This window comes from Cannabis sativa, chromosome 4 (genome assembly GCF_029168945.1).
Source record: "Cannabis sativa cultivar Pink pepper isolate KNU-18-1 chromosome 4, ASM2916894v1, whole genome shotgun sequence".
NCBI classification, from domain to species: domain Eukaryota; kingdom Viridiplantae; phylum Streptophyta; class Magnoliopsida; order Rosales; family Cannabaceae; genus Cannabis; species Cannabis sativa.
The window spans coordinates 1216362-1241306 of record NC_083604.1 but is presented as its reverse complement, the minus strand read 5'-3'; the positions used below and the strand labels follow the sequence as shown (position 1 = coordinate 1241306).

At 29.7% G+C, this 24945-nt stretch overlaps 1 protein-coding gene and 1 long non-coding RNA gene across 5 annotated transcripts; one reads left to right on the top strand and one right to left on the bottom strand.

Annotated features, from left to right (window-relative positions):
• Nucleotides 1–133: 133 nt before the first annotated feature.
• On the bottom strand, nt 134–24037 carry LOC115712361 (LEAF RUST 10 DISEASE-RESISTANCE LOCUS RECEPTOR-LIKE PROTEIN KINASE-like 1.1). Of its 4 annotated transcripts, none has more exons than XM_061113142.1 (4): nt 23269–24037; nt 2141–2179; nt 1803–2042; nt 134–1439 (listed from the first exon to the last, which is right to left on the bottom strand). In XM_061113142.1, exons 1-4 carry the CDS (start codon nt 24020–24022, stop codon nt 490–492), a joined length of 1983 nt encoding a protein of 660 aa, XP_060969125.1. In that variant the 5' UTR covers nt 24023–24037; the 3' UTR covers nt 134–489. The 4 variants fall into 4 exon arrangements, with proteins under 4 accessions (XP_060969125.1, XP_060969124.1, XP_060969127.1 ...); XM_061113141.1 differs by lacking the exon at nt 23269–24037 and adding an exon at nt 15204–16189; XM_061113144.1 differs by lacking the exon at nt 23269–24037 and adding an exon at nt 7017–8114.
• LOC133036605 (uncharacterized) lies at nt 3824–4735 on the top strand. The gene is made up of 2 exons (XR_009687181.1): nt 3824–3987; nt 4188–4735. It is a non-coding gene; the product is annotated as an uncharacterized LOC133036605 (long non-coding RNA).
• Nucleotides 24038–24945: the final 908 nt, after the last annotated feature.

Genomic DNA, 24945 nt, shown 5'->3' with positions numbered 1-24945 from the left:
CAATATCGTTATAGCTCTTCTAGAAATACAAATTCAAATAGAGCTGTTATACTTGTAATTATGAATAGGCATGGTCCTCTTTTTTTCCTCTTGTTCATTAATTATATCTCTATGGAGTATGGACACAAAGTAATAATACCAAAAACATATATCATTATTATTCGTAGCAATAAACTATTTTCAAAACAAAAGTAACCCTAATAAATCAATCCCTTTATATATATACATACAAATCTCATATCTTTTCTACAAATTTAAATTTAATGTGCGTTTGAATTATTTAATCATGAATCATAAACAACAAAAACAAAACAAAACAAGTTGATGGGAAAAACAAAAACAAATTTGAACCCATCACACTACCTTTCTTACTACTCTTACTCATATCACATTTTTAGGTACCACAAATTATGATTAATTATACTGTCCTATTCAAATTTCAGCAGAAGTAAGAGTGAAAAAAAATATTAAAAATAGAATCTTTACTCTTTAGGCACTGAAATTAGGCGTAGTAGAAGTAGTACTTGGCCAAGCTTCAGTGACAGCATTCGGCGATGATGGCGAATGCTGATCATGTTTCATATTTTTTAACAACCCCACTTCATCGCCACATTCCGGGGAAGGTTGTGGCGGTGGTGGTTGAGTCTCAATTTTCCCATCTTCAATTCTCCTTAGTCTTTCCAAAACTTCATCCATTGTAGGCCTCATTTCCTTATCTTGTTGTAAACACTCAAAAGCCAACTCTGCTACAGCAATGGTCATAGTTCTAACTTCAATATCTGAAGCAAACCCAAGTTGTTGATCAATCAACTCATTATAAGCCCTTTTTTGAATCTTGGATATAGCTAAGTTAGAGAGATTAATCTCATGTCTATGTCTTGTTATATCAACAGCAGGCATAGATGATAAGAGCTCAACTAGAACAACTCCAAAGCTATAAACATCGCTCTTACTAGTCAGCTGATAACACTGATGATACTCTGGATCAACGTAGCCAGGGGTCCCTTGTGGTGCAGTTGAAACATGTGTTACATCGTTGGGGAAAAGCCTTGATAGGCCGAAATCCGCAACTTTGACACTGAAATTGTTGTCTAAGAGAATGTTGTTGGTCTTGACATCGCGGTGGACTATGTCTGAGGCGTGGAGGTAGGCTAATGCACTGGCTGTTTCAATGGCGATGCTTAGGCGGATTGACCAGGTTAGAGGGCTTGTTATGGCTTGGTCTCCGTGGAGATGGTCTGCAACTGTGCCATTGGGAATGTACTCGTAGACTAGGAGGAGTTCTCTGCTGCGGTGTGAAGTGCAACCATAGAGGGATACCAAGTTTTTGTGGCGCAGGAGTGTGAGGATTTTTATCTCGTTTACGAATTGTTCTACTCTTTTGTAGTTGTGCTCGTATAATCGCTTCACTGCTACTTCTCTCCCGTCTTTGAGCACGCCTAGATTATAAAATAAAAGAAAAATATGCATCAACTTTATGATACACTATTGATCCAATTCGTATCTCCCTAGAGCAATGTTTTACTCTTAACAGCACAATACAAATCAATTCCTATCTCTTACAAATCAGCTCCTCTATTTATACTAACTCACCCCAAACTGTTTCTTCAACTAACACCTTAAGACTATTAGCATAGTTCACTTAAAACATCTATCTCAGTCGTTAAGAATTTGACAACTCTGGCATCTATAATCCTAATCAAGTAGTGAGACTAATATTAAGGTGTAACACTTTATTTTAGAAAAATTTAATACACAGTATATGAAATTTTATAGGTGAAGAATGAAATCATGTTTGTTACCATGGTATACAGCTCCAAAGCCTCCATCTCCAAGTTCTTTTTCAGCATCAAAGTTATTAGTGGCTTCAGTAAGATCTTTATAGGAAAACACAAGGACCCCAAGATGACCACTTGCACCCTCTGGATCATCCACATTCAAATATGGATCAGGGATGTTCCTTGAAGTAGCAGGTTTATGTTTCCTGCGCCACATAATGATTCCCAAGACAATTGTAGTTAAAAGAACTCCCGAACCCAACCCTGAAATATGAAAGTCATCAAATGTTAGCGTACAGAGTGAATGCACAGAATCAATGTAAGATTTTTTTATCTCCAGAATGATGTCTCATGTTTCTTACCTGCTATTATTCCTATTATTAACTTTCTCTTCTTTTTTCCTGAAACAACAAACATTCATGAATAAATCATCTGTAATTTGTTAAAGAAATAAAATGGGAGAGAGACATAGATGGTTAGAGTTTACAAAAATCAAAATGTACATGTCCAGACTCATATTATATGAAATTTGTATCTAAAATATTATTGTACATATTTTTCATAATGATTGACATTAACAAATAGCCAGGCCACGTGCATATGACAATAAATAAGTTGTGTAAATTGATGAGAAGAATCATTAGAGTGTATGGTTTGAAGGAGAGTAAAAAACAAGCATATGAAGCATTGAGGAACTGACTCCCCAAGATTAGTGTTTGTGCTCTAATACCAAATACCTTTTGAATGCAAAAGACACCGAAATTTATTATCTTTATCATTGTAGCATTTCCCTCCATTAAAAAAGCGGCATTTAAAACAATCACGATTTATTTCCACTTGAAAGATCAGTTGATGAGGATAAGGATATGGAGGTGGAGGTGGATGTGAAAATGGAAGAGTGATAATTGGACATTGTTGTTTGAATGGAAAACTTATGTTTTGAGTGTTGCAGTAGATGTCATAGTCTCCTTGGCAACTAGTTTTATCAACATCTAATAAAGATGGAGTGATACTAACATTGTGGCTGCAATTGTAAAGTGTGAACAATTTCTCAGCTGTAAAGTTATAGGAAGAGAAGAGTAATGAAATGTTAGGTGTGGGAGCAGAGAAATCATTGATAAGTTTACATCTATCCTTGGAATGATTCCAGTAAAAGGGTAGTGTTTTCTCCAAGACCACAAAAGAACTAAGATCTGGTTGATTGATATTTTTTACACCATACCAGCCTCCTCCTTTCTTAAATTGGATCTTTGGATCTTGTTCTTCTGAACAGTTCAGTGTGAACACCCCACAATCAGGTCTACTGATATTGCTAAAAGGGAAACCAATCATGCCAAGTTTTCCACAAGGAAATTGTGTACAGTTATGAGGACGAGGAATTTCCTTTCCTTCAGCGGAGCTTGGAAGCAGAAGATGTCTGAGAAAGAAGAAAAAGAAAGCAAGCAGAGGAGTAGTAGGACCCATCCTGAGGTTGAACATCCCAGGAATAATTATTCTAGATTTCTAATGCAAAACAGGAGGGGTTGGAGGTTTATACTCCTCTTTTGGCTAAGCCACAACGTATTATTAAGGAGAGGCGTTTCTGCTTGACTTAGTTGTTGACTTGGAAATTTGGATAGTTTTTAAGAACAACATACGTTGAAGAAAAAAAGAAGTAAAATGGGTTACTCACGACGAACCTTCCCATACTCTTGGATTTATTAATCCCATTCAAGGCCTTGACTCTTTGCTTTTCAAAGTCTTTACAAAATGTTTTATTTGGACCCTAAAATACGGCAAAACAGATATTTTCTTTCTTTTCCCACAAAAAAAATGAAAAATCACGTATGGTGGAACATGAACTAGGCATGGTTTTTTATGAGTAGTCTTTGACTGAGTAAACAGATTCATAGCAGCAAAGGGAAAAAAAAATATCTGGTTGTAAGTTGATAATGCTATTACGCGTTTTTTATTCCCTTTCTAAGACTTAGAAAACGGCACAAGTGGGACCACATGACTTTTAATATAGCTTTTGGTGTTAGATTGTTGTGAGTAATGAGAGGACAATGATGCATGAGAAAGAAAAAAACACATAAGGACTAGTGAACATGATGAAGTTTGTGGCTTGTGGGGTCATTCATCACTTTGAGTCTGATGTTGATATACTTACTAAAAGGGAATCAGACCCAAGTGGTTATTCTGAGGCCATGACTGTTTCCCAGTCTTCCAGGTATAATTAATCTTTTATGGTCTGTATTCTATCCTCAGTTAAGGCTTTTACATAGATATTTTTTCTAGTTCCTGTTGAAAAAATTTGGATTTGGTTGTGTGATTTTTCCTGGCAAAATCATAAGAATTTGAAGATAGGGTGTTACTAATAACCACTTAAATTTTCCAAATGATCTTTTTGTTTTATGCATGGCTGATTAGATCCATAATTTTCTCATGGAGATTGGACAGAGGAAAGGTAACCAAGCTTGAAATAACAAATTCAAATATAGGACTTGATGAGTGTGTTTAGTAAGAGGGTGAAGTGGGAGAAAGGAGAGAAATGAGGTGATTATAGTCAAGCTCAAGTGTTAGTATTGTACAATTGAAAATGGCTCCCTTCTCTCAACTACTTCCTCCTACCAAGCAACACAAGACTGCTTTTTCAATTCTTCTCTCATTTCTTCAATAACAAAGGGAAAAGTGCTCCCCTTCCTTCCTCTTTCCCTTTATGTATATATATACAAAATATATGGCCATTATTGTCCAAATTATGATTGTTTGTGAAAGCTGTTTTTGGTTTTATTCTCACTCATTCTTGTGTATTGTGTTCTTCAACAAGCTTCTTTGTGATTTATGGACATTAAAATCACTTAGTGTGATTGTATCTTCAGTTACAGTTTGCATTTCTATTGCATGAATAATGTGTGATTTGTACCTTCATAAATTGTGATACATATTGATAATAATTGAAAATTTCAGTTAAGATGTATCTTTAGATTTCACAATTTATACAAGTGAATTCTATAGAAATGTAATCCTGTTTTGTTTTTGAAATATGGTGTAAATAGCCAAACCACTTTCCTTATTAGTTATTACTGCCAAACATAGTACAAGCTATAATGCATGTATACGTATCGAAACTACTGAAATGAAACTATTTTTATTCTATTTTTTTATTTAGTTACATTTTAAAGTATTGGAATGTCATTTCAAGATTTTTATTGTTTTTGGTTGAATGACCATTCCAATGCAAGATGGAAAAAATTTTAAACATTTTTTTTTTATCAATTTTAAATTTGATTTCATTCCATTTCTATTCCTTTTCTAATTTTCATTCATATTCTTATGTTTTCGTTCCTTCCAACCAAATGCTAGCTAAGATATTTGGTTAGAGGTAATGAAATAGAAATGAGATAATTTTTAATTTAATCCTTTGCCGGATTGTATTTTAAAGTATTAGAATGTGATTCTAATAGAATAACATTTCCATCATTTTGGTGGAATGACTATTGTAAATAAAGAAAAGACCACTCCATTGTTTATAAATTTTTTTTATGTATTTTAAATTTAATTTCATTCTATTCTTATTTTTGTTTCTATTCTTATTAGGGGTGTTCATCCGATCCAATCCGCACTTTTTTGGTCAAACAACATCCAATCCGCACTAAGTGCGGATTTCATATTTTGGATCCAATCCGATCCGCACAAGAGTTTAAATCCAATCCAATCCAATCCGCAATAGTGCGGATTGGATCGGTTACTTTTTTAATAATAATTTATTTAATATTGCGTAGAAAAAAAAATTAATAAAAGACTATTGTTTCTTAATCTCCAATACTAATCTATTTCCATCTCTATTTATATACAAATTAAACCAATATACATATATATATCAATATATATATACTTATCTTTAGATTTACAAGCTAGTATATATATATTTAAACTTTATGTGTATGTGTCTATGTGAATAAGAATTATTTTTGTTGTGTTTTTTATTACAAAATAAACAAAATGCACCAACTTAATATATTACTAAAAAAGATTAAGAAATTAGAAGTTTGTGGCTTTTTTTAATTAATTGTATTACATATTATAATTTTTTAAAAATATATATAATTAATTGCGGATTGGATTGGATCGGTTACTTTTTGAGGTCAAACAACATCCAATCCGCACAAGTGCGGATTTTAGATTTTTCAATCCAATCCAATCCGCACAAGTGCGGATATCCGCATTTTGCGGATTGGATTGGATTGGATCGTGCGGATTGGATTGGATCGGATACTTTGTGAACACCCCTAATTCTTATTCTCATTCTTCCTAATCAAACGCAACCTAAACATTTAAGCCATGGAACAATAACAAAAGGTACATTTGGTTGGGGGTTTTAATTTTATTTTTTCATTTGTTGCATTTTAAAATATTAAAATGTCATTTAATTTTTCTAATTAAAGATAAAAATAAATAAAACGATTCAATTTAATTATTATTACCATTCTCAATCTTATTTTTGTGTTTTCATCAAATAATTGGGTGTTTTTCTTTAGAACCAAGAGGAATCATTCAAGAAAATAGCAAATGCAATATAATTAGGGTAGACACACCAAACATAACAAAACTCTCTAGTAAGAGCTAATCAGGGCCGGCCCTGAGTTGAAATGGACTATAAATAAATTTTTTTTGGCCCTTACTATAAAGATAAATAATATTTTTAAAAATTATTAGAAAATTATGAATATTTTTTAAAAGGTATTTTTTTTATTTGGGCCCTTAAAATAAGTGGGCCCTAGGCGCGGGCCTAGCCCGCCTATGCCTAGGGCCGGCCTTGGAGCTAACCTAGCCAAATAATTGTTAATTCCCTCCAAGTAAAGTAACATCAAAGAGCATTATGTAATATTCTCAAATCCTTGTCTTCATATATTAGAGCTATTTTCATAAAAATTAAACTAGTTGCTACTTAAAATAAAATCTTTCAGAAGCATTTAATTAAAATCAAAATGTGCAGACAGACTGATAAAATCTATCTATAATACTGTTATTTTGAGCTATTGATTAACACTAACAAACAAGCTATGTGCATATATATATATATATATATATATATATATATGAAAAGACTGAGGCAATGGAAGGAACGATGGTTTTGAAATATGGCACTTTATATAAATTTAGAAGAATGTGATTTGAGAAAGACCAAAAACACGTATGTATGATGAGAGTAGTGAGGTTTGTGAATATTTGTGATTTGTGTTCGGATACAAATACCTTTTGATGTGCACTGAAATTGATTTTCCTGTGGAGTGTTGCTGCAATATCCTCCTTCCTTGTAACATCCGAAACAAGCAGGAGTTGCACGCAATCCAAAACTGAAATGAATATTAACAGGTGGAGGTGGAGATGGAAATGGAGGTGGAGGTGGAGGTGGAAATGGAAGCGTGAAATTTTGACATGTTTGTTGGTATTGAAAAGGAAAACTCATGTTTGGAGGTCCGCAATAGAAGTCGTGGTCGTGGCACTTAGTTTGACTAAAACCTTTGATAGTACTAAGACCAGGATCGTGGCTGCACCTGTAAAGGGTGTGTGAGTTATCAGCTTTAAAATTATACCATGAATCATTATCAGTGGTGGGAAAGGAGTATTCATTGATATATTCACAAGGTTCTTCTTGGGAAGACAGCGTTGCTTCCTCTTTCACCACAATGGAAATTAAAGAGTCTGGGCCTGACTGAACTGAGTCAATTCTATACCAGTGCCCAGGCCCTTCTTCTTCTTTTTTCAATTGGATCTTAGGTCCATCTTCTGAACAACTCACTGAGAACACCCCACATTTTGAAAGGGTTCCCTCTTCTTCAGCGGAGCTTGGAAGCAGAGAATGAGTGAGAATGAATATAACAAACAGAGGAATAATAGCAGCCATGTTCAACGTCCCCCAACAATAATTTGGATTTCTAATGCAAAACACAACAGGTATGTTTTACAATCCTATTTTTTGGCTGAGGCTGAGGTTGCTCCTCATAATAAAAAGAAGCTCATCTTGTTGACCTGGTTGTTGACTTGGAAAGTTTGGATGACAGAATACTTTCATAGAAAGTACGTTTAGAAAAAATAAGCAAAAGGGGTTGGTCAGCAAGGAGGAACCTTCCTTCCCATACTCATAACAATCCCCTGTTGAGTATTCGATTACAAACGATGAGGACTTGACTCACCATGGTTCTTTATTGGAAATATTACAGTTTTTAGAAAGATTTATAAATATGTAAATACGGAAAAGATAATTAATTACAAAAATATAAATTGTAAAAAAAAATTATAAATTCGTAAATTTTTGTTATCATAAAAATAAACTTATTGTTTTTTTTTATATATATAATTTTTGCCAATTTGTATTTTTGATATATATATAAATATATATATTTTTTTTCAAAATTTTAGAGATTTTGAAAATTCCACTTGTTTATGTAGTTTTGACTGAGTAAACAGATGTACAGCAGCAAAAAAAAAATCTGGCTGTATGATGATAACGCGGTTTTCTACAGACTTAGAAAATGACATTAAATGGCCCCCACATGAATTTGAATGGAGTTTTTTTGTTGTTGAATTGGATTGATTTGATCTTTGGTTGTGAAATTGAGAATAATGAATGGAAAACGTTGCATGAGAAAAAGAAAGAGAAAGAAAGCATTATGACTTGTACACATGAAATGAGGCTTGTGGGTCATATTAGAACAAACAAAGATTTTTCATCAACTAGAAATGGTCTGATATTATGAATAATCAAGATAAGCTTTTCTTTTTCTGGTGATATTTCTTGTAGGAGTAGGAGACGGGTTAAACAAAAACTAAGAGGATTGGCTAATGGCAATTATGTCAAGCTAAGTTTATATAAATGCTCTCCAATAAGTCAAGGATTGTTTCCAATTCAACAAAATCTATTATTTTTCAAGTAATCTTCTATGGATTGTAGTCAAATTATGTATTATTAATAAACAAAAAATCCCTAGTATGGAAAGAGAAAGTTGGTGGTGGCGTTTTTCCAATGAAAAACAAAATGAAATAGTTTTTGGAGATGGGGTTTTACTAATAACATCACTTAAGAGTTTCAAATTTATTGTAGGCATAATCTAATATTACTATACTTGTTCTCAACAGTCCTATGTTCGAATAAAAAAAGTTTCAATTTTATCTTAATGCTCTATGGTTTGTTAGGTTCATGATTTCCTCTGTTTACTACATTGGAGATTAAACAGATGAAACTAGAACTTAATTAGTGTGTTTGGTAGGAGAGACAGGTGGAAGAAAGGTGATTATAGTCAATAAGTGTTGAAAATCCCTTCCCTTCTTTCAACTACTCCCTCCTGTCAAGCAAACAGAAGACTTTGGTTTTCAAATCTTCTCTCTTTCCTTTCATAACAAACGAAAAACAAATTCCCTTTCCTCTCCTTACTAATACATATCTCATTCCTTCCTATTTTATCACCTTCCTACCAAACATAGTCTAAATAAGGCGACAACATAATCAAGTAACATAATCAAGTAACCTTGTTTTTGTGTTGTGCAAGCTTTACAGGGTTCAAATAATATGATATCCTTGTTTGGTTACGTCGTTCAAGATTGTAAAAAATTGCTTGCTGAATTGTGCAATGTTTTATTACTTTTTGTTAATCGGTCAGCTAATGTACGAGCTCACAATTTTGCTCGAATTACTATTTTGTATTCTGATCGTCGTTTCAGTTTAGGGTTTCTTTCTAATTGAGTTGTTACCATGTTTGGTAACGGAAATTAATGGTTGTTAAAGATGAATTTTTCATTACAAAAAAAAGGTGAGAAGATAAAGAAGGGTAATTAATGATTTATAATATGACTTATCAACAATAACACCAACACTGCAATATGAGTGTTGAGGTCCATCAGGAGCACAAAAGCACAGACTTTGATTATTTTGAAATCCACATCGACCGCCTATTGTTTTGCAATTAACACAAGTATCACCATAAGAACCATGCCACACAAGACTAAATCCACCCATCAATAACTCAGTGTAGTTTACAGTCTGTATGGTTTGATTGAATGGCCAATTTCCCTCCAAATCAACCGGGACAGCAACTTCAGACTTACAAGACCGATCCGAGTTTGAAGTCACACGATTTCTTTCGAAGTTGTTGTCTTGGAATAAAGCAACAAATGAGTGATGAGAAGAATTGGAAGCACAAGGAACCGAGGTTGTTTCAAAAGGAGGAGAAAATGATTTGGTACACCTATAGAAGAAGTGAAGATTGGCATGGCTTGAGCTGAAATCGAATGGAGAATCATTGTCAAAACTGAAGTAGTGTTTAGGAACAACACAACTTGCATTGACAACATCCAAATCAACCAACTGAACTGATTGGTTTTCATATGAAATACTCTTAACGAGGTAAGGGCCTCTAGAGGTCATAAAGATTGTTTTATTTTCTTGACAAGTAATTCTAAAGCCTTGGAGACCACAAAAGTCTGCTCCGGCACCTTCAACATAAAAAGGGTAGCTTATGTTGGGACCATCTCCACAGTTTCTAGGCTTACATGATTCGAAACTCGGGTTTGCTGATATAGCTGAGTTTATTACTACTAAGCTGTTGAAGAGGATACTGATCCAAACAGGGAAGAGTAACTCATGAATAATCAACTTCTGCAGCCTCATTTGGTTGATGTTTCATGAAAGGAAGACAGTACTAAAACTCTAAATATATAGCTCAATGGTCATTAAATAATAACTAAAGGGTAGTAGCTTTGTTTTCTTGAACCATTCAAATATATACTAATTGTTAATTCCCACCAAGAAACAACAAAGAGCATTATAGAATAGTCAAATGTTTCTGTTGTGTGAGCTATTTCCATAAACATTAATCTAGTCAGTCCAAGCTATTTAAGAGAATATATAAATCCTTTAGAAGCATTTACTTGTCCTCTTAGATAGAACAAATAGTAAGGACAAAAATGAAGTTTAATAATCCTGATATATATATCTAGAACTTTAGTCCATAACAGACTAAAATAGTTCACTGAACATGGAATTTTAATTGGTTGTGATATTTGAAGAACTCTGTTTGTCAAAATCTATGACTACATTTTAAAGATTATTACTATGGGCAGATACTGTGGAATTAAATAAGAAAAAATCTAGTATTGTTGGCTAGTCGGGTTTGTTGGGAAATTTAGTTGAGAGTTTTAGTGGGACTAATCATTTCATTCATTTTTGCCTTATTTTTCATTTCAAGATAGAAATGGCTTGGTCTTTCAAGGGTCAGGGCACTGTCAATGTTTGTAAGACATGTATGTACCATGTCCTTCGTCCATTTTAGACCTTTAACAAAAATCTAAACTAAAGTAATAATAATAATAATAATAAAAAAGAACATTTAAGGTTTCCTTTTTGTTTCTTTATATAGATTTAATTACAGACTTTTAAGGTTTCTTACTAACTATTAACTAACTACCAAAAAGGTTTTTGTGAGTTGGAAAATTAACAGTATAAATATGACCCTTTTCTACCCAGATACACACTACTTCATTGCTTTATTTATATATAGTTAAGGTGATCTTATGAAAAGAACGTGTATTGGAAAAGTCAAGTCAACATCTACAAGGAATGAGATGACTTAAGCATCTAAAGTTGAAACTCCACCAAACAATTTGCAGGCCTTAGAAACAGTCCAAAACAACAAGAATAGAGATTGCCAAAGTGTCACAATGACTATCTCATCCTATCTTTCCTATAAACTAAAGTGTTATATAATAACTATTTATGGGCACAGCAAGAAATTGCTATTGTGATCCAAAAATTCTATGATAGACCAATGTGTGCAGCATTTGGTACTAAACTTCTACCCTTCTTATAGTACTTAAATATATTTTTACACCTACTACTAATTGATAAATGGATAATACAGTTCAAGCTATTTATCAAGCTCTTGGAAGTTAAAACTTAAAAATAATTGTTTAAATGCTTGTTTTGCAGTGCAAGTGAGCCATATAGTCATTAAAAAGTTCACCTAATTTCAATTAACTGTAGATATAAAAATAAACTCGCACACTGTAAAATAATATACTTAAAATACTATATTAATACCATTTTCAAGAAAAAAAAAGTATATTAATAAATACAAATTTAAAATACTAATCTATTTTGAATAAACCCCTGTATAATAAAATGAATTTGTTTAAAAAAAATCAAAAATAAAATTTGAAACTACCAATAGGTACAATCCAATAGTATCTCTATATAAAAATTTGTGGACCTAAAAGGATGTATATCCATTAAAAAAAATTGTGGACTTAATATTATTTCTTTTAGGTTGCAGCCTCCTTTGACCATAGTCACATCACACATGTCTCATTAATTGCACTAAGAAAAACAATTTGTATAATTAATTATTAAAAAGATCATATGGTGGGATAATTATTATGTGTATATATACTAAATAATCATTATCCTCCACAATCATGATCCATCTTTATTCAACTTTTTCCTTTGAATTAAATATTTCATGACATCATCTGAAAGAAAAGTTACATGCCATAACATTTAACTTTTTAAAATAAATTCCTTACGCTATAGACTGTAGTACTATTATACTATATGCTCTTTTGGACGTGTCACAATCAAACTTTCAACTAATTAATAAACTTTTGATTCCAAAAAAAAAAAAATGTAATTTAACATTTCGAACTCTTATCTAACATGTTACATTTCCCATGCTGCTTACTAAAAAAACATATAAATTTGTTTATTCAAATTATTGCATGGGCGAATTCAGTGGTGAAACCAGGCAAAAATGAAAAGAGGGGCCAAGTTAATTTTTTTCTTGTTATTTTTTCTCTTTTAGTATATAGCTATCATTTAGTATTTCAAATAAAAATAATAATATCATTTGTACATTTCAGAAAAAAAAAAAACATCATGTACACAGGAATCACACAAAAATTTGAAACAAGTAATGTCATATTTATGTGTGCACATATTATCATTTTTCTAATATAAAAAAAATACCACTATACAATGGTTACAACAAATAAAAAATACCACAAATGAGTTCTCAATTTAATATTAAATTTGATTTTTTTTTTTCTGTTTCATCACGTTCTTCTTAGTACAACAAACATTATTTTTTTTCTAATAACTAAATTTAAGAACATTTTTATTAAGCATCAATAATATTTAACAATTTTTATAAGTAGCAACTTATGATTAGTTAGTGAAATTTTTTAAAAATTATTTTCTTAAATTATATGAGACTCGATATTTAATTACACCAATAACAATATAACACTAGTAAAAGTACTTAGCACCAATAATATTTTTTTACAATTTTCTTAATTTCTTTTAGATCAATTATATATAAAAATAAATTCCCAAAAATATTAGAGGAGCCAGGTCACCCCATAGCCTTATAAGTACATTCTCCATTGGCAAATTAAACTAATATTCAACTCACTTAATAAAGTTTGAATTTTTATTGAATTATTGAGTTTGTATTTTTTGTATATTTAGATCCCCTTTGTAACTATTTTTAAACACTTGCTGAATATATCACAGCATTGTTGTAAGCTTTGAGACCATATAATATACTTTTTGACATTTTATTTATAATAATCACTTTCATGAATGATGACATATATACGTTGAATCAAATCAAACCGCATATTTGTTCCATAGAAAATCACGATTTATTATGGCAGATAAAATCTGGATTATCTAACATATATATATATATCGTGCAGAAAACGACATCTAACTATGTGAATTTATATTTGACCGCTGCATAAATTTGTTTTAAGTTTAATTAAAAGCTTAATTATCAACCAAACCTACCCTAGCTATAGCTAACACATCACATCATGAATGAATAAATAAACACTATTTTTTCTATTACTATTATTAATACTGAAATATTACCAGTCATTATAAATCACATGTCAACTCTAGGACTTACAAATATTTTAACAAGGAATTTCATTAAATTCAAGTCACAGTTCCTGCAATTGTTGAAAAAAACCAATAAATACCGTTATCCTTATCATTTGGTGATAAATGATATTTATTTATTGGTTTTCAATGTGAATAATTCCATCACTTGTAGTTGTGAAATGACTTGTATATATTTTTGTCAGTATAATAAGATGTCATGTAAATAAAAACATGTTATATTATTTACGTATTAAATTAAATTTTAGTGGTGTCAACACAAGCTAAAAAAGACTAATATTATCAAGTTTAATATATTTTGTGCTTTGGATCGAGCTTTGTGATAATGAACCATGCATGTTTCCATTAATTAGTTCTATTCTTATAAATTATTAGACATTTTAAGGTGTGTCTAATATTATACCAATACAATGAAATATGTGTAATTAATGATATTTTATATTATTTATTAAAATAAAATATATAAGATACAATATTAAATTATATTAATAATAATATATATGCATCTCTTACAATGCATGCACCTTAATCTTCTTAGGATTCAAAAAGGATTAAAATATAGGCCAATCACATAGGTAATGGGATTGATTGATCATATATATGAACCAGAATGGCGAAGAATAATTCTACTTTTGAATGTCTATATATAGACATAGTCTTCTACGTACTCATTACAAGAGCACCCATTAGCAGCACTGGTCCAACCACGAACTGCCTAATGGCTCTAAAGTGGCCCTATTTGCTATATATGAGATAAGGATTGTATCCCCCAACAAGTGGGAGAGAGAGTAGTAAAAAGTAATCATATTTTAGGCAAATCATTACTTATTACCATTTTATATTGAGCATTGCTATTGGGCATCAGTGGTGCCTAGCACCTTCTAAATGTGTCGACTTGCAATTGGCTAGCGATACTCTATAAAAATTATTATATTAAATTATATGGGACCCGATACTTAATTGCACCAATAGCGATATTAACACGTAGGAGGGTGCTAGGCACCAGTAGTGCCCTTTAGCATTTCTCTTTTATATTTACTCATCATTATTATCATGCCATTTTATTTCTGACAAGATAATTAATTTTTTAATATCTTCCCACGTGAACTGGGGCACATTTCAATCGAAGCATGGAAATACATACTCAACTCTCAACCCAAACTAAATCATAATCTTAGTATTTTTTATAAAAGATTTATGGGATGTGAGTTATGATCAATTGGAAATATAAGGTAACTATTTTGATACATTGTTATTATTATTATTATTATTAGTGGTTTGCAATTTTCATGACGAAAATTATTCATTAATTTTTGTATACAAGCTAAGTTCAACGTTATCAATGCGACTCAATTATTTGGGTCAAATATGGTAGGCATGCAAAACCCCCAAAAAAATGGTAAAACCAAAAACAAAATAAAAAAAGAGATAATTATAAAAAAAAAAAAATAATAAATAAAGTGAAAATGAGTGGTTGAAGAAAAACTAACCCGCCGCCGGCGCCGCCGTCACCGGAAAACACTTCAAGGCGTGAGGCCTATCAGGGCAAAAGCATCTGAAATGATAGATATCCCAAAGGAATCCACACCTCCCACCGCTTTCCTCACATACGCTACAGTTACTAGCTATCCAATTAACCATAAACCCACTCCTCACCACATCTCTCATCGTCACCATTCCCAATTCATTATTCTCCACCACCGCTGTCTTCGCCGCCATAACATCTCCGTTCGGACCAGGCACACACATTCTCGACGCCTCAACCAATTCATCTTCTTCGCTTTCATAAAAAGCCAAAACCGAATTCGTTTCATTCTCTCCATAACAACCGATCCTGTTCTTGAGAAAATGATTGTTCCTCTCAATCGAAGAAAATCGACAATTATAGAGCAAAACCACACTGTTCCGATCATCATCCGTTTCGGCGATCTTGAAATCAGGTGAGAGATCAGTTAAGTTCCGTATAAAAGGTAAACAAGCTTGTTCGTCGTCAAGATCCAAAAACGCAGCGTTTGATAGGATAACAGATTGGTTTTGGTAAAAGATTTGTAAAACGACGTAGTTTTGGGAGGAGAGATTGATAATGGAACGGCCACGTGAGTCGCACGTGAGATTAAAGCCAGGGTAACCACAATAAGGTTCTTGTTGGCCTTGAATGAAGAAAGGGAAGCTTATTGTTTGGTTTCCACAAAATTTGGGGACAATACAAGATTCGTAGTGAGGATCTGATGCAGCTTTAACTGAGTAATTATAGAAAATGAAATTGAAATTGAAAAGTAGAAGAAGGAATAATGAGAAAGAGTTTTTCATTGGGAAAAATATTAAGGTGTGGTGTAGGAATTAGAGAAAGGAAAATGGTATGAGACATTAATAATAAGAGTGTGGTGAGTGTTGAATGGTTTGACTTGGAGGTTGGCTGGTTGGATTATTTTGTATGTACTGTATTTTTTGCCATGGACTTTAGAGTTTAGACTATGTATGTATATATATAGAGAGATGGGTTGAAAGTGTGAAACCATATCTGCAATTTGCATTATGTGCAAACTCAAAATGGGTCCATCTTCTTTAGTCCTATAAGAGAAATGCTAGAAGGTAGGCGTTTGGTTAGGAGGAATGAAAATATAGGAATAGGAATGGGAATGAGAATAGGAATAGGAATGGAATGGAATAAAATTTAAAATGCATAAAAAAAAAATTGATTAAAAAATAATTAAATTTTTTTTCTTGTTACATTGGAATGGTCATTCCTTTCTTTTTAAAATGGAATAGCCATTCTACCAAAATGGTGGAAAGAGCATTCCATTGAAATGCCATTCCAATACTTTAAAATGCAACCAAACAAAGGAATGGAATGAAAATTGTTTCCTTTCCATTCCATTCCATTTCATTACTTCCAACCAAACGCATTAGTGTCAAGTACCCTCTTACGTATCAATATTGTTATTGGTGTAATTTAGTATCGGGTCTCATATAGTTTAATATAATAACTTTTAAGAAGTATCGCTAGCCAATTGTAAAACAACACGTCTTAAGGGTGCTAGACACTACTGGTACTCAATAGCAATGCTCGTCGTATAAATATATATAAACTATAAAAAGTAAAATAATTAATTTAGTCCACCAACTTGACCAAATCACATTCAACTTTTTCTCTTTCAATAGATATGGTTATAGGCTTATAGTTACTTGGAATCTTGGTGTTCATATTTTTTGGCAAAATTTTTAATTTTACTTATAGTTTTATTTATAATTAAAAATATAAAATAAGTATAAATTTTGGTTTTTTTTTTATAACTATTATGTGATTTTTTTTTTAATGAAAGATACTTTTTGAAATTGTTTGAATATTATATTTTAAAAAAAAATGAGTACATTAAAAATTATATAATTTATTTTTAAAATAATTTTTTAAAAGTAGTTTTTGGAGAATTTTGATTCCCGAATCTTGATATGTACTAAATTATGTTTTTTAAACTTTTAAAGTCGTTAAAAGTCTTTCCTAAATTATTGAGATTGTTGAATTTAAGGACTTTGTTCAATTTTAATAAGAAAAGTCTAACATAGATGAAAATTTGGGGGATATGATTTAGTTCATGTTAAAGTATAATAAGCATGATTGGTAGATATTAAAGTCTGAGGGTTCGTTTGGTATGTCGTATTACCCCGTATTGTATTGTATAATATTGTAATGAATTATATTCTATACAATATTTTTATGTAAAACTATATGTGTTATTAACTTTTATGGACACCTAAATATATAATATTTTAATATAAATTAAAGTTTAACATAGTATTATATAAAAATATAATATATAATCTAAATTAATATAATACAATACAATACGATCTAATATGTCGTTCCAAACGAACCTTGAGAGTATATTTTAGTACATGAACAATCAGAATTAGTAAAATTATAAAAAAAAAAAATTAAATCAAATAATCTCAAAAATTCAAAAGACATGATTTAGTATATATTAAATTTAAGTGAAAAATTTTAAAATAGTAATTAAATATATTAAATTCAAGTGCTTCCTTTGTTGTATAGCTCCCCACATGATACATATCTTGATCATGAGACAATGAATCTTAATTAATGAGTTTCAAATAAATCTCCCCTTTAAAACGTTGTTTTGATTAAATTAATTTTTTGATTAAATTAATTAATTCTCACAATTAGTAGTTTTTGCCCTTTTTTTGGGTAAGTAATTCAAGGCTGCGGTCAATGAAAAAGCACTCTCTCTATATTTATAGATGAACTTTATTAGTAGATATGATGAGACTTTTCCATTTGTTGTGTTTGGTAAAAGAGAGAAATAATTCTTTCTCTTCTTATTTTTTTTTTCTTCTAATTAGTAATCATTAAGTCTCAAATCTAGAGGAATAATCTACTTTGTATTTGAATGTAAAGGACACCTATATTGATTAGAGTAATGTCAAAAGCACTAATATTGTTTTGGCCTTTTTGACATTAGATTAAGAAAAAACTATGGAATTAGGATAAATCTTAGAATTTCATGTAGTATACTATAACACTATGTATGACAAAATCCTCACTCTAATGAATAGGTCAAAAGAGAGAGAGAGTTTCTAAATTTTGTCATTACATGGATGACTAATAAAAATATTTTTAATGGTAAAAATTTAGAGAATACTTGTTAAGGTGGACATATTAAATGACAAAATATTGAGATGCCATACTATTGGAGAGAAATATATTTCATTGTAAAAATTTGTATGAATGTAATCTATAGCATTGATGCTATTCATTTATTTTAATAAAAATTTAAAGTTAAAAAGTTATTTTTGCTAAAAATTAAAATAAATATTATTTAATATTGTATGATATCATAATTATAGTATTTTTGAAGAGTGTTATACCATTAGAATATTTTTAGAATTAAGAGTGTCAAAAATAATATAAAAAAGAGATAAAATAAAATATTATATTTTTGCATGGTATGAAAATTTTTAGCATCCTTAAAAGATGTTACCATTAGAGATGCTCTAAAACAAAAAATACTTTCTATTCTGACAAAATTAGGCAACTGAAGCCATGTGGAACAACATGAATGGTCAAAAATTTGATAGAGCCAACTAGCATGATATTTATTTCTATAAATATAAGAGAAATACTAAAAAATAATGTGAAAATTACATGAAATATGGGATTTTGTAAAAAAGTTACAAAAATATGGTATTTATTAGTTTGTCACTCTTCTATGGCATTTTTTCACATTTAAGATTTTCTATGGTATTTGATATGCCATAGTTTTGTAAACCTATTATCCAAACCCATATTTCATGTTTTGTTTCTAACTTAATTAGTTTTGTTTTTTTTTTTTAATTTATTTTACATTTACATTTTAGGGTTTCTTTCTATTTGAAAAATTTACACCAAATACTAACTTTTTTTTTCAAACATTACATTTATAATTAGACAAAGAAAGTTTTACATTTATACTTTTGTTAATTTTTTTTCTTTTTTACTGTTTTTCACTTATTAAAGCTTTAAAAAACTTTTTTTTGTCTTTTTTTATATATTTTTTTAGTCAATTTTGGCTCTCTTTTTTCTTTCATTTTTTAAGTCTGATTTTTTTTTTCTTTCTTTCTCTTCTCTATCTCTAATTTTCTTTTTTATTTTTTTTTTCTAATTTCTCTTTGAGTCTCTCTTTTTTTTTCAATTTTTTTTCTTAAACTATTTTTTTTTTCTCTTTGTATATATATAAATATATATAATAAGTGTACATTTTTGTATCTCATTTTTTTACAGAAATTAAACTTGTTTTTTTTTTGTTAAAAACTAATCATTTTATTAAAAACAGCAGAAAAAAAAAACCAGTTTCATCAACATCATCATAAAAAAAATAATATAAAAAATCATAATCTAAAAAGAATACAAACTTTAAAAACTAGTTTCATCAACATTGAAAGAAACTAACAATTTCATTAAAAGAATAAAAAAAATTTCATCAACAAGATAATGAAAAAAATTACAATCTAAAAACGATACTAACTTTAAAAACCAGTTTCATCAATATTAAAAGAAACTAATTATTTCATTAAAAGAGGCAAAAAAAAAATAGTTTCATCAATAACATAATGAAAATTACACAATGACTAATAATTAAACTTTTACAAACGATGCTAAATTTAAAAATCAATTTTGAACATATAAATTTTATATCAATACTTAATAAAAAAACTTCTAACTTCATTCTTTATGTTGGCATTTAATTTTTATCTGCTTGCTCAAAAAATAGAATTGATTAAAACATACATTATGTAGCAAATATAACAAAGAGAAAAAGAAATTAAAATCAAAGAGAAAAAAAGAAACAAAGAAAATTAAAAAGACAAAAATACAATAGAAACCATAAAAGAATAACAAAAAAATAAAAACAATGGAATGTGAGAAACCAGTTAGTAGAACAACCAAAATAAAAACTAACAAATAAAAACTAGTTTCTTGAAATAATAAAATAAAAAATTAAAACTTAAAACTCAATTATGAACAACAATAAAAAAACCAGTTATAAAAACTAGTTACTTATAAAAAACCAGTTATGAAAATAATAAAATAATATGTGTGTCAGAAACTGATTATTTAAAATAAAATAAATAAAAAGTGTTGTTCAAATATCATACAATAATAAAACTGGTTTTATACAAACTAAAAAAAATACAATAATATTATAAAAATGGAGCAACCCTATTACAGAACAGTTAAAACTTATGAAACCAGTTTTGATGCTATAAAAAATCATAACAAAATATAAATGTTAATTATAAAGTTAACTGAAACCAGTTTCATCAAACAATCAAATAAAAAAAATACACACACACACAAAAATATCATAAAAATGGAGCAACCCTATTACAGAACAGTTAAAACCTGTGAAACCAGTTTTGACGCTATAAAAAATCATAACAAAATATAAATGTTAATTATAAAGTTAACTGAAACCAGTTTCATCAAACAATCAAATAAAAAAAATACACACACACAAAAATACAAAAAAAAAAAACTAATCTCAAATATAATCAAAACAACACACCATGCATACCAATATTAAAAACAAAAAATAAGTGTAAGTTTCGAACCTAGAAACAAAATAAAAAAAAAAAAAGTAACTTAAAATAAAAAATTTGAAATAACATAATAAAACTATTTTTTTATTCTTTTAAATTGTTAGTTTCTTTTAATGTTGATGAAACTAATTTTTAAAGTTTGTATTATTTTTAGATTATTCTTTTATATTGTTTTTTTTTTTCAGAATGATGTTGATGAAACTGGTTTTTTTTTTCCTGATACTTTTAATGAAATAATTAGTTTTTAACAAAAAAAAAAGGAAAAAAAAACAAAAAGTAGGTTAAATAAAAAAAAAACAAGTTTAATTTCTGTAAAAAAAAACACATCTAGTCATTTTTTATTTATTTTAGTGTTTTATTTAAAAAAAAAAATAAAAAGAAACACAAATTTAAAGTTTTTTATGGCATTCCTCATGATCTTTTTCCATATTTGTAAGTTTTTCTAAAAAAATGCCATATTTAGGGCAATTAAGTTTTTATGCCATATATATCAAAACATATCTTCATTTTCCCATATTTTTGTAAATAGCCCAAAAATAATTGGTGTCTAGTATTCTCCAAAGAGTAACATCGCTATTATTAGATATTGAGTCTACATAATTTGATTAATTAATTATTATTAAAATTATAAACTAATTATAATGTATCACATTTAAATGATACTAGACACTACTAATATCTTGCTACCATTAGGGGTGTGCATAAATCGATCTAATCCAATGAGAACCGACCGATCCAATAACAACCGACCGTCAAACATTGGATATCCAATTGTGATCGGATCGGATTGGATGTTATTTTTAAATATCCAATTGGATCGGATTGGATGGTAGATGGGGTGTCTCAAAATCCAATACATCCAACATCCAATCAAACTAATTAGAATTTTCATTTAGTTTGGAAGAGTAATTAGATTTTATATAGTGTTATACGTCAAATCTATATGTATATATGAAAATTAACATTAAAGTTTTATTTTTTTTTCTTGGATTGGATGTATCCAGTCCAATCCAATACATACTGGATCTAAAATATTGGATGGATTCGATCCGATCCAAAACATACTAGGTCTAAAATATTAGATAAACCCAAATTAAACAAATAGATATATATGAAATACATTCAATGGATAGAACAGATCCAATCCAACATCTAATGGATGTTGGATCGATTGGATGACGAAATTAATTGGATCGGATCGGATGGTTTAATCTAACATCCAATATATGATTGGATCGGATCTGGATAGGCCTAAAAATATTAGATGTGATACAATAAACACCCCTAACTATCATAGTCAAAATATAAAGAAAAACAACGTGTGATATGGGAAAGGAAAATGAATATAGATAAAAGAAAAAACATGGAAATATCCATACGAAATTGTAATCTTGAAAGTTGATAGATTCATTTTGCAAAAAAGACAAAAGAATTGACTCAAGTGGTTTGGTCATTCCATTCCATGAATCCAAATTCATTATTACCCAATTTGTCTCTATAAAGAAAAAGTGAGAAAGAAGAGTACTATTGCCCACTTGCAATTGGTCCACATATCAACTATAGGTTTGATAGAAAGATATATTGGTTTATATATATTTAATGGCTAATGAAGAAATGGTCATAACTCATGACCCTTATTATTATTATTATTATATAAATATTATATACACAGCATACACATAAAAATGTGTCAAAGTTGAACATAATCAAACCCTTTAAAGGGGTTTATGCATGATTTCAATTTTCAAACCGACAACTATGAAATTTTGGTCACTACAAATTTCTACACCTTAACTTGAAGTTCTTCTAATCTATATTTTCAATGCCTACCTCTTAAAAAAAAAAGCCAGTAATGAAATGAACTACCTAAGCCATATAGATAGAGAAGAATAGGATATCATATAAAGGATAGTTTGGCAATATTTATATCTAAAGGAAATTTCTTCTTTGACCTTGAAAAATCAACATGGACCATATTAATTGGTTCTCTTCTCTTAAGGTCAAAAGAGTAGTTGAATAAAACAAAGTTCTAAAATGTTGACATATATAATATCTTACTCAAAAATTATGCAAAGAGCTTTGGTTTCTACTATACCTGTTTTTCATGAAGGAATGACATAACCCAGGTAAAGTTATTCCCATCTTGTACTTGTGAATGTTTTTTAAGGTTCTGTTTGGTTAAACTTTTACTTTTATTTTTATGATTAGTTTTTCGGGTAATTATTGATTATAAAAGCTTATTTTGGCTTAGAGAGTTTTTTAGAGCGAAAAGCTGAAACTTAAAGCTTACTCAACTAGCAACAGAAGTGTTTTCGGAAATTCAAATGTCCAAAAAATGCAGTGTTTTTCTAACTTTTCAAATTTCAAATGGATCATTTCCTTGCAAACTATGCAGTTTCATAGAAAAAACAACAATAATAATAATTATACATTAGAAAAATGTACTCATAAAATACATACCTGAAACTGAGAAGCACACAAATTCATGAGAAGTTTTGCTGAACCCACATTGGCCATAAGATTTAAGGCAATCCCAACAAGTTTTTTGCCCATAATCAAATTTGTACTTGAAATCAAAACCTTTTCTCAAAGCATCTTTTGTAGTCAACTTATTAGTCACCAAATCTGTGTAATACTTTTGCAGAAGTGGAATGTTAATCAAACTCTTACATGATTGGTTTTGATGATCAGAGGGATTCTTTAGGTAATAACCATCATAAACTCTTTCAACATTACTTGTACATCTCAAAAATGATGTTGTATTTGGAATAATCCCATTTGAGCAATTGTACAAATAAGTCAATTTAGCATTATTTGAAGCACATTCAAAAGGACTTTGCTCAATAGCTTCAATTGTGAGACTGGTAACTCTGTCAGGGCAACCATCATCCACCATATCTGCACCAACAACTGTTATGGTTTCATCCCATTCTCTCATATCCAATACATAAAAACTTTTGGAAACAATCTCAATTTCAGGGTAGGTTTGATTATGGCAATTTAGCTTGAAATCTGGGTGGCCACAATCTTGAATTCTTTCACCTCCCCAAAAAGGGTATGCAAAAGATTTGTTTCCACAAGTGAATGGGAGCTTACAAGCTTCAAACTTTGACTCATCTTTGAGAATTTTGAATGGGGTTGAGAATCCTAGTGATATAATTACTATGGTGATGAAGATTGAAGAAGAAGAAGAAGAATGGAGTAAAGGGTACATTTTGCTTAAGAATAAACAAAACTAATAGTATTAATGATACATAAAGATAAGTATACCAAAAATTTAGAGAACAATAATGGAGAAAAGAGAGTGTAGTTTGGAAAATTAAGTGTTGGATTAATGATGTAGATGGAAGCAGGTAATATTTTTCTTTACTTAGAATAATCTTTCATAGTTCACTGACCACCTTATTTTAGACAGATTCAACTTTTTTTAACAATAGACACATTCAACTTTGACTTGAGGAAATTTGGTAACCCTTTCATATCATGATTTGGACTAAATTTGTTACATATTATCACAAGAAATGTTAAAAGCACTAGAGTGAATAATTGTAATCCAATACATAATTGTTAAACTTAACTCTATGTTTGGTAAGGAAGAAAAGTGAGCGGAAAGAAAATTTTGAAGAGAAAAGTGAAAAAGAAAGGAAAAAGAAATGTATGTTTGGTAAGATTGTATTGGAGAATATTGTCGTAAATGGATTAAATGTAAAAGTATTGAGCCATATATAAGAGTATGAGCTATTTACTCATCACTAATTAGTTTTAAGATGAAATTATATATCTCAATAAATTGAAAAGAGAAGGGGAAAGATAAAGGAGTCCTACAAATTAGAGAGATAAAATGTATAATTACTAATAGAGTAATTTTAGAGATACACAAAAATAATACATACATTTTATGGTTGTCACTTAACTGTTGGAGTTAGTTAGAATTAATTTGTTTTTATTATGCCTTCAGCTGTATTAATTCTACTCTAACTAACTCTACACATTGTATAAATGTTGATGTTGTATTCTTTCTAATCAATGAGAAGAATTTTTTCTTGCAATAACTTTTTTCTACCTTTCACTATGCTTTCTTCTATTTCTTTTTGTCTCTTCCATATGGCAAAACGTTTCAACATAGTATAAGAGCAA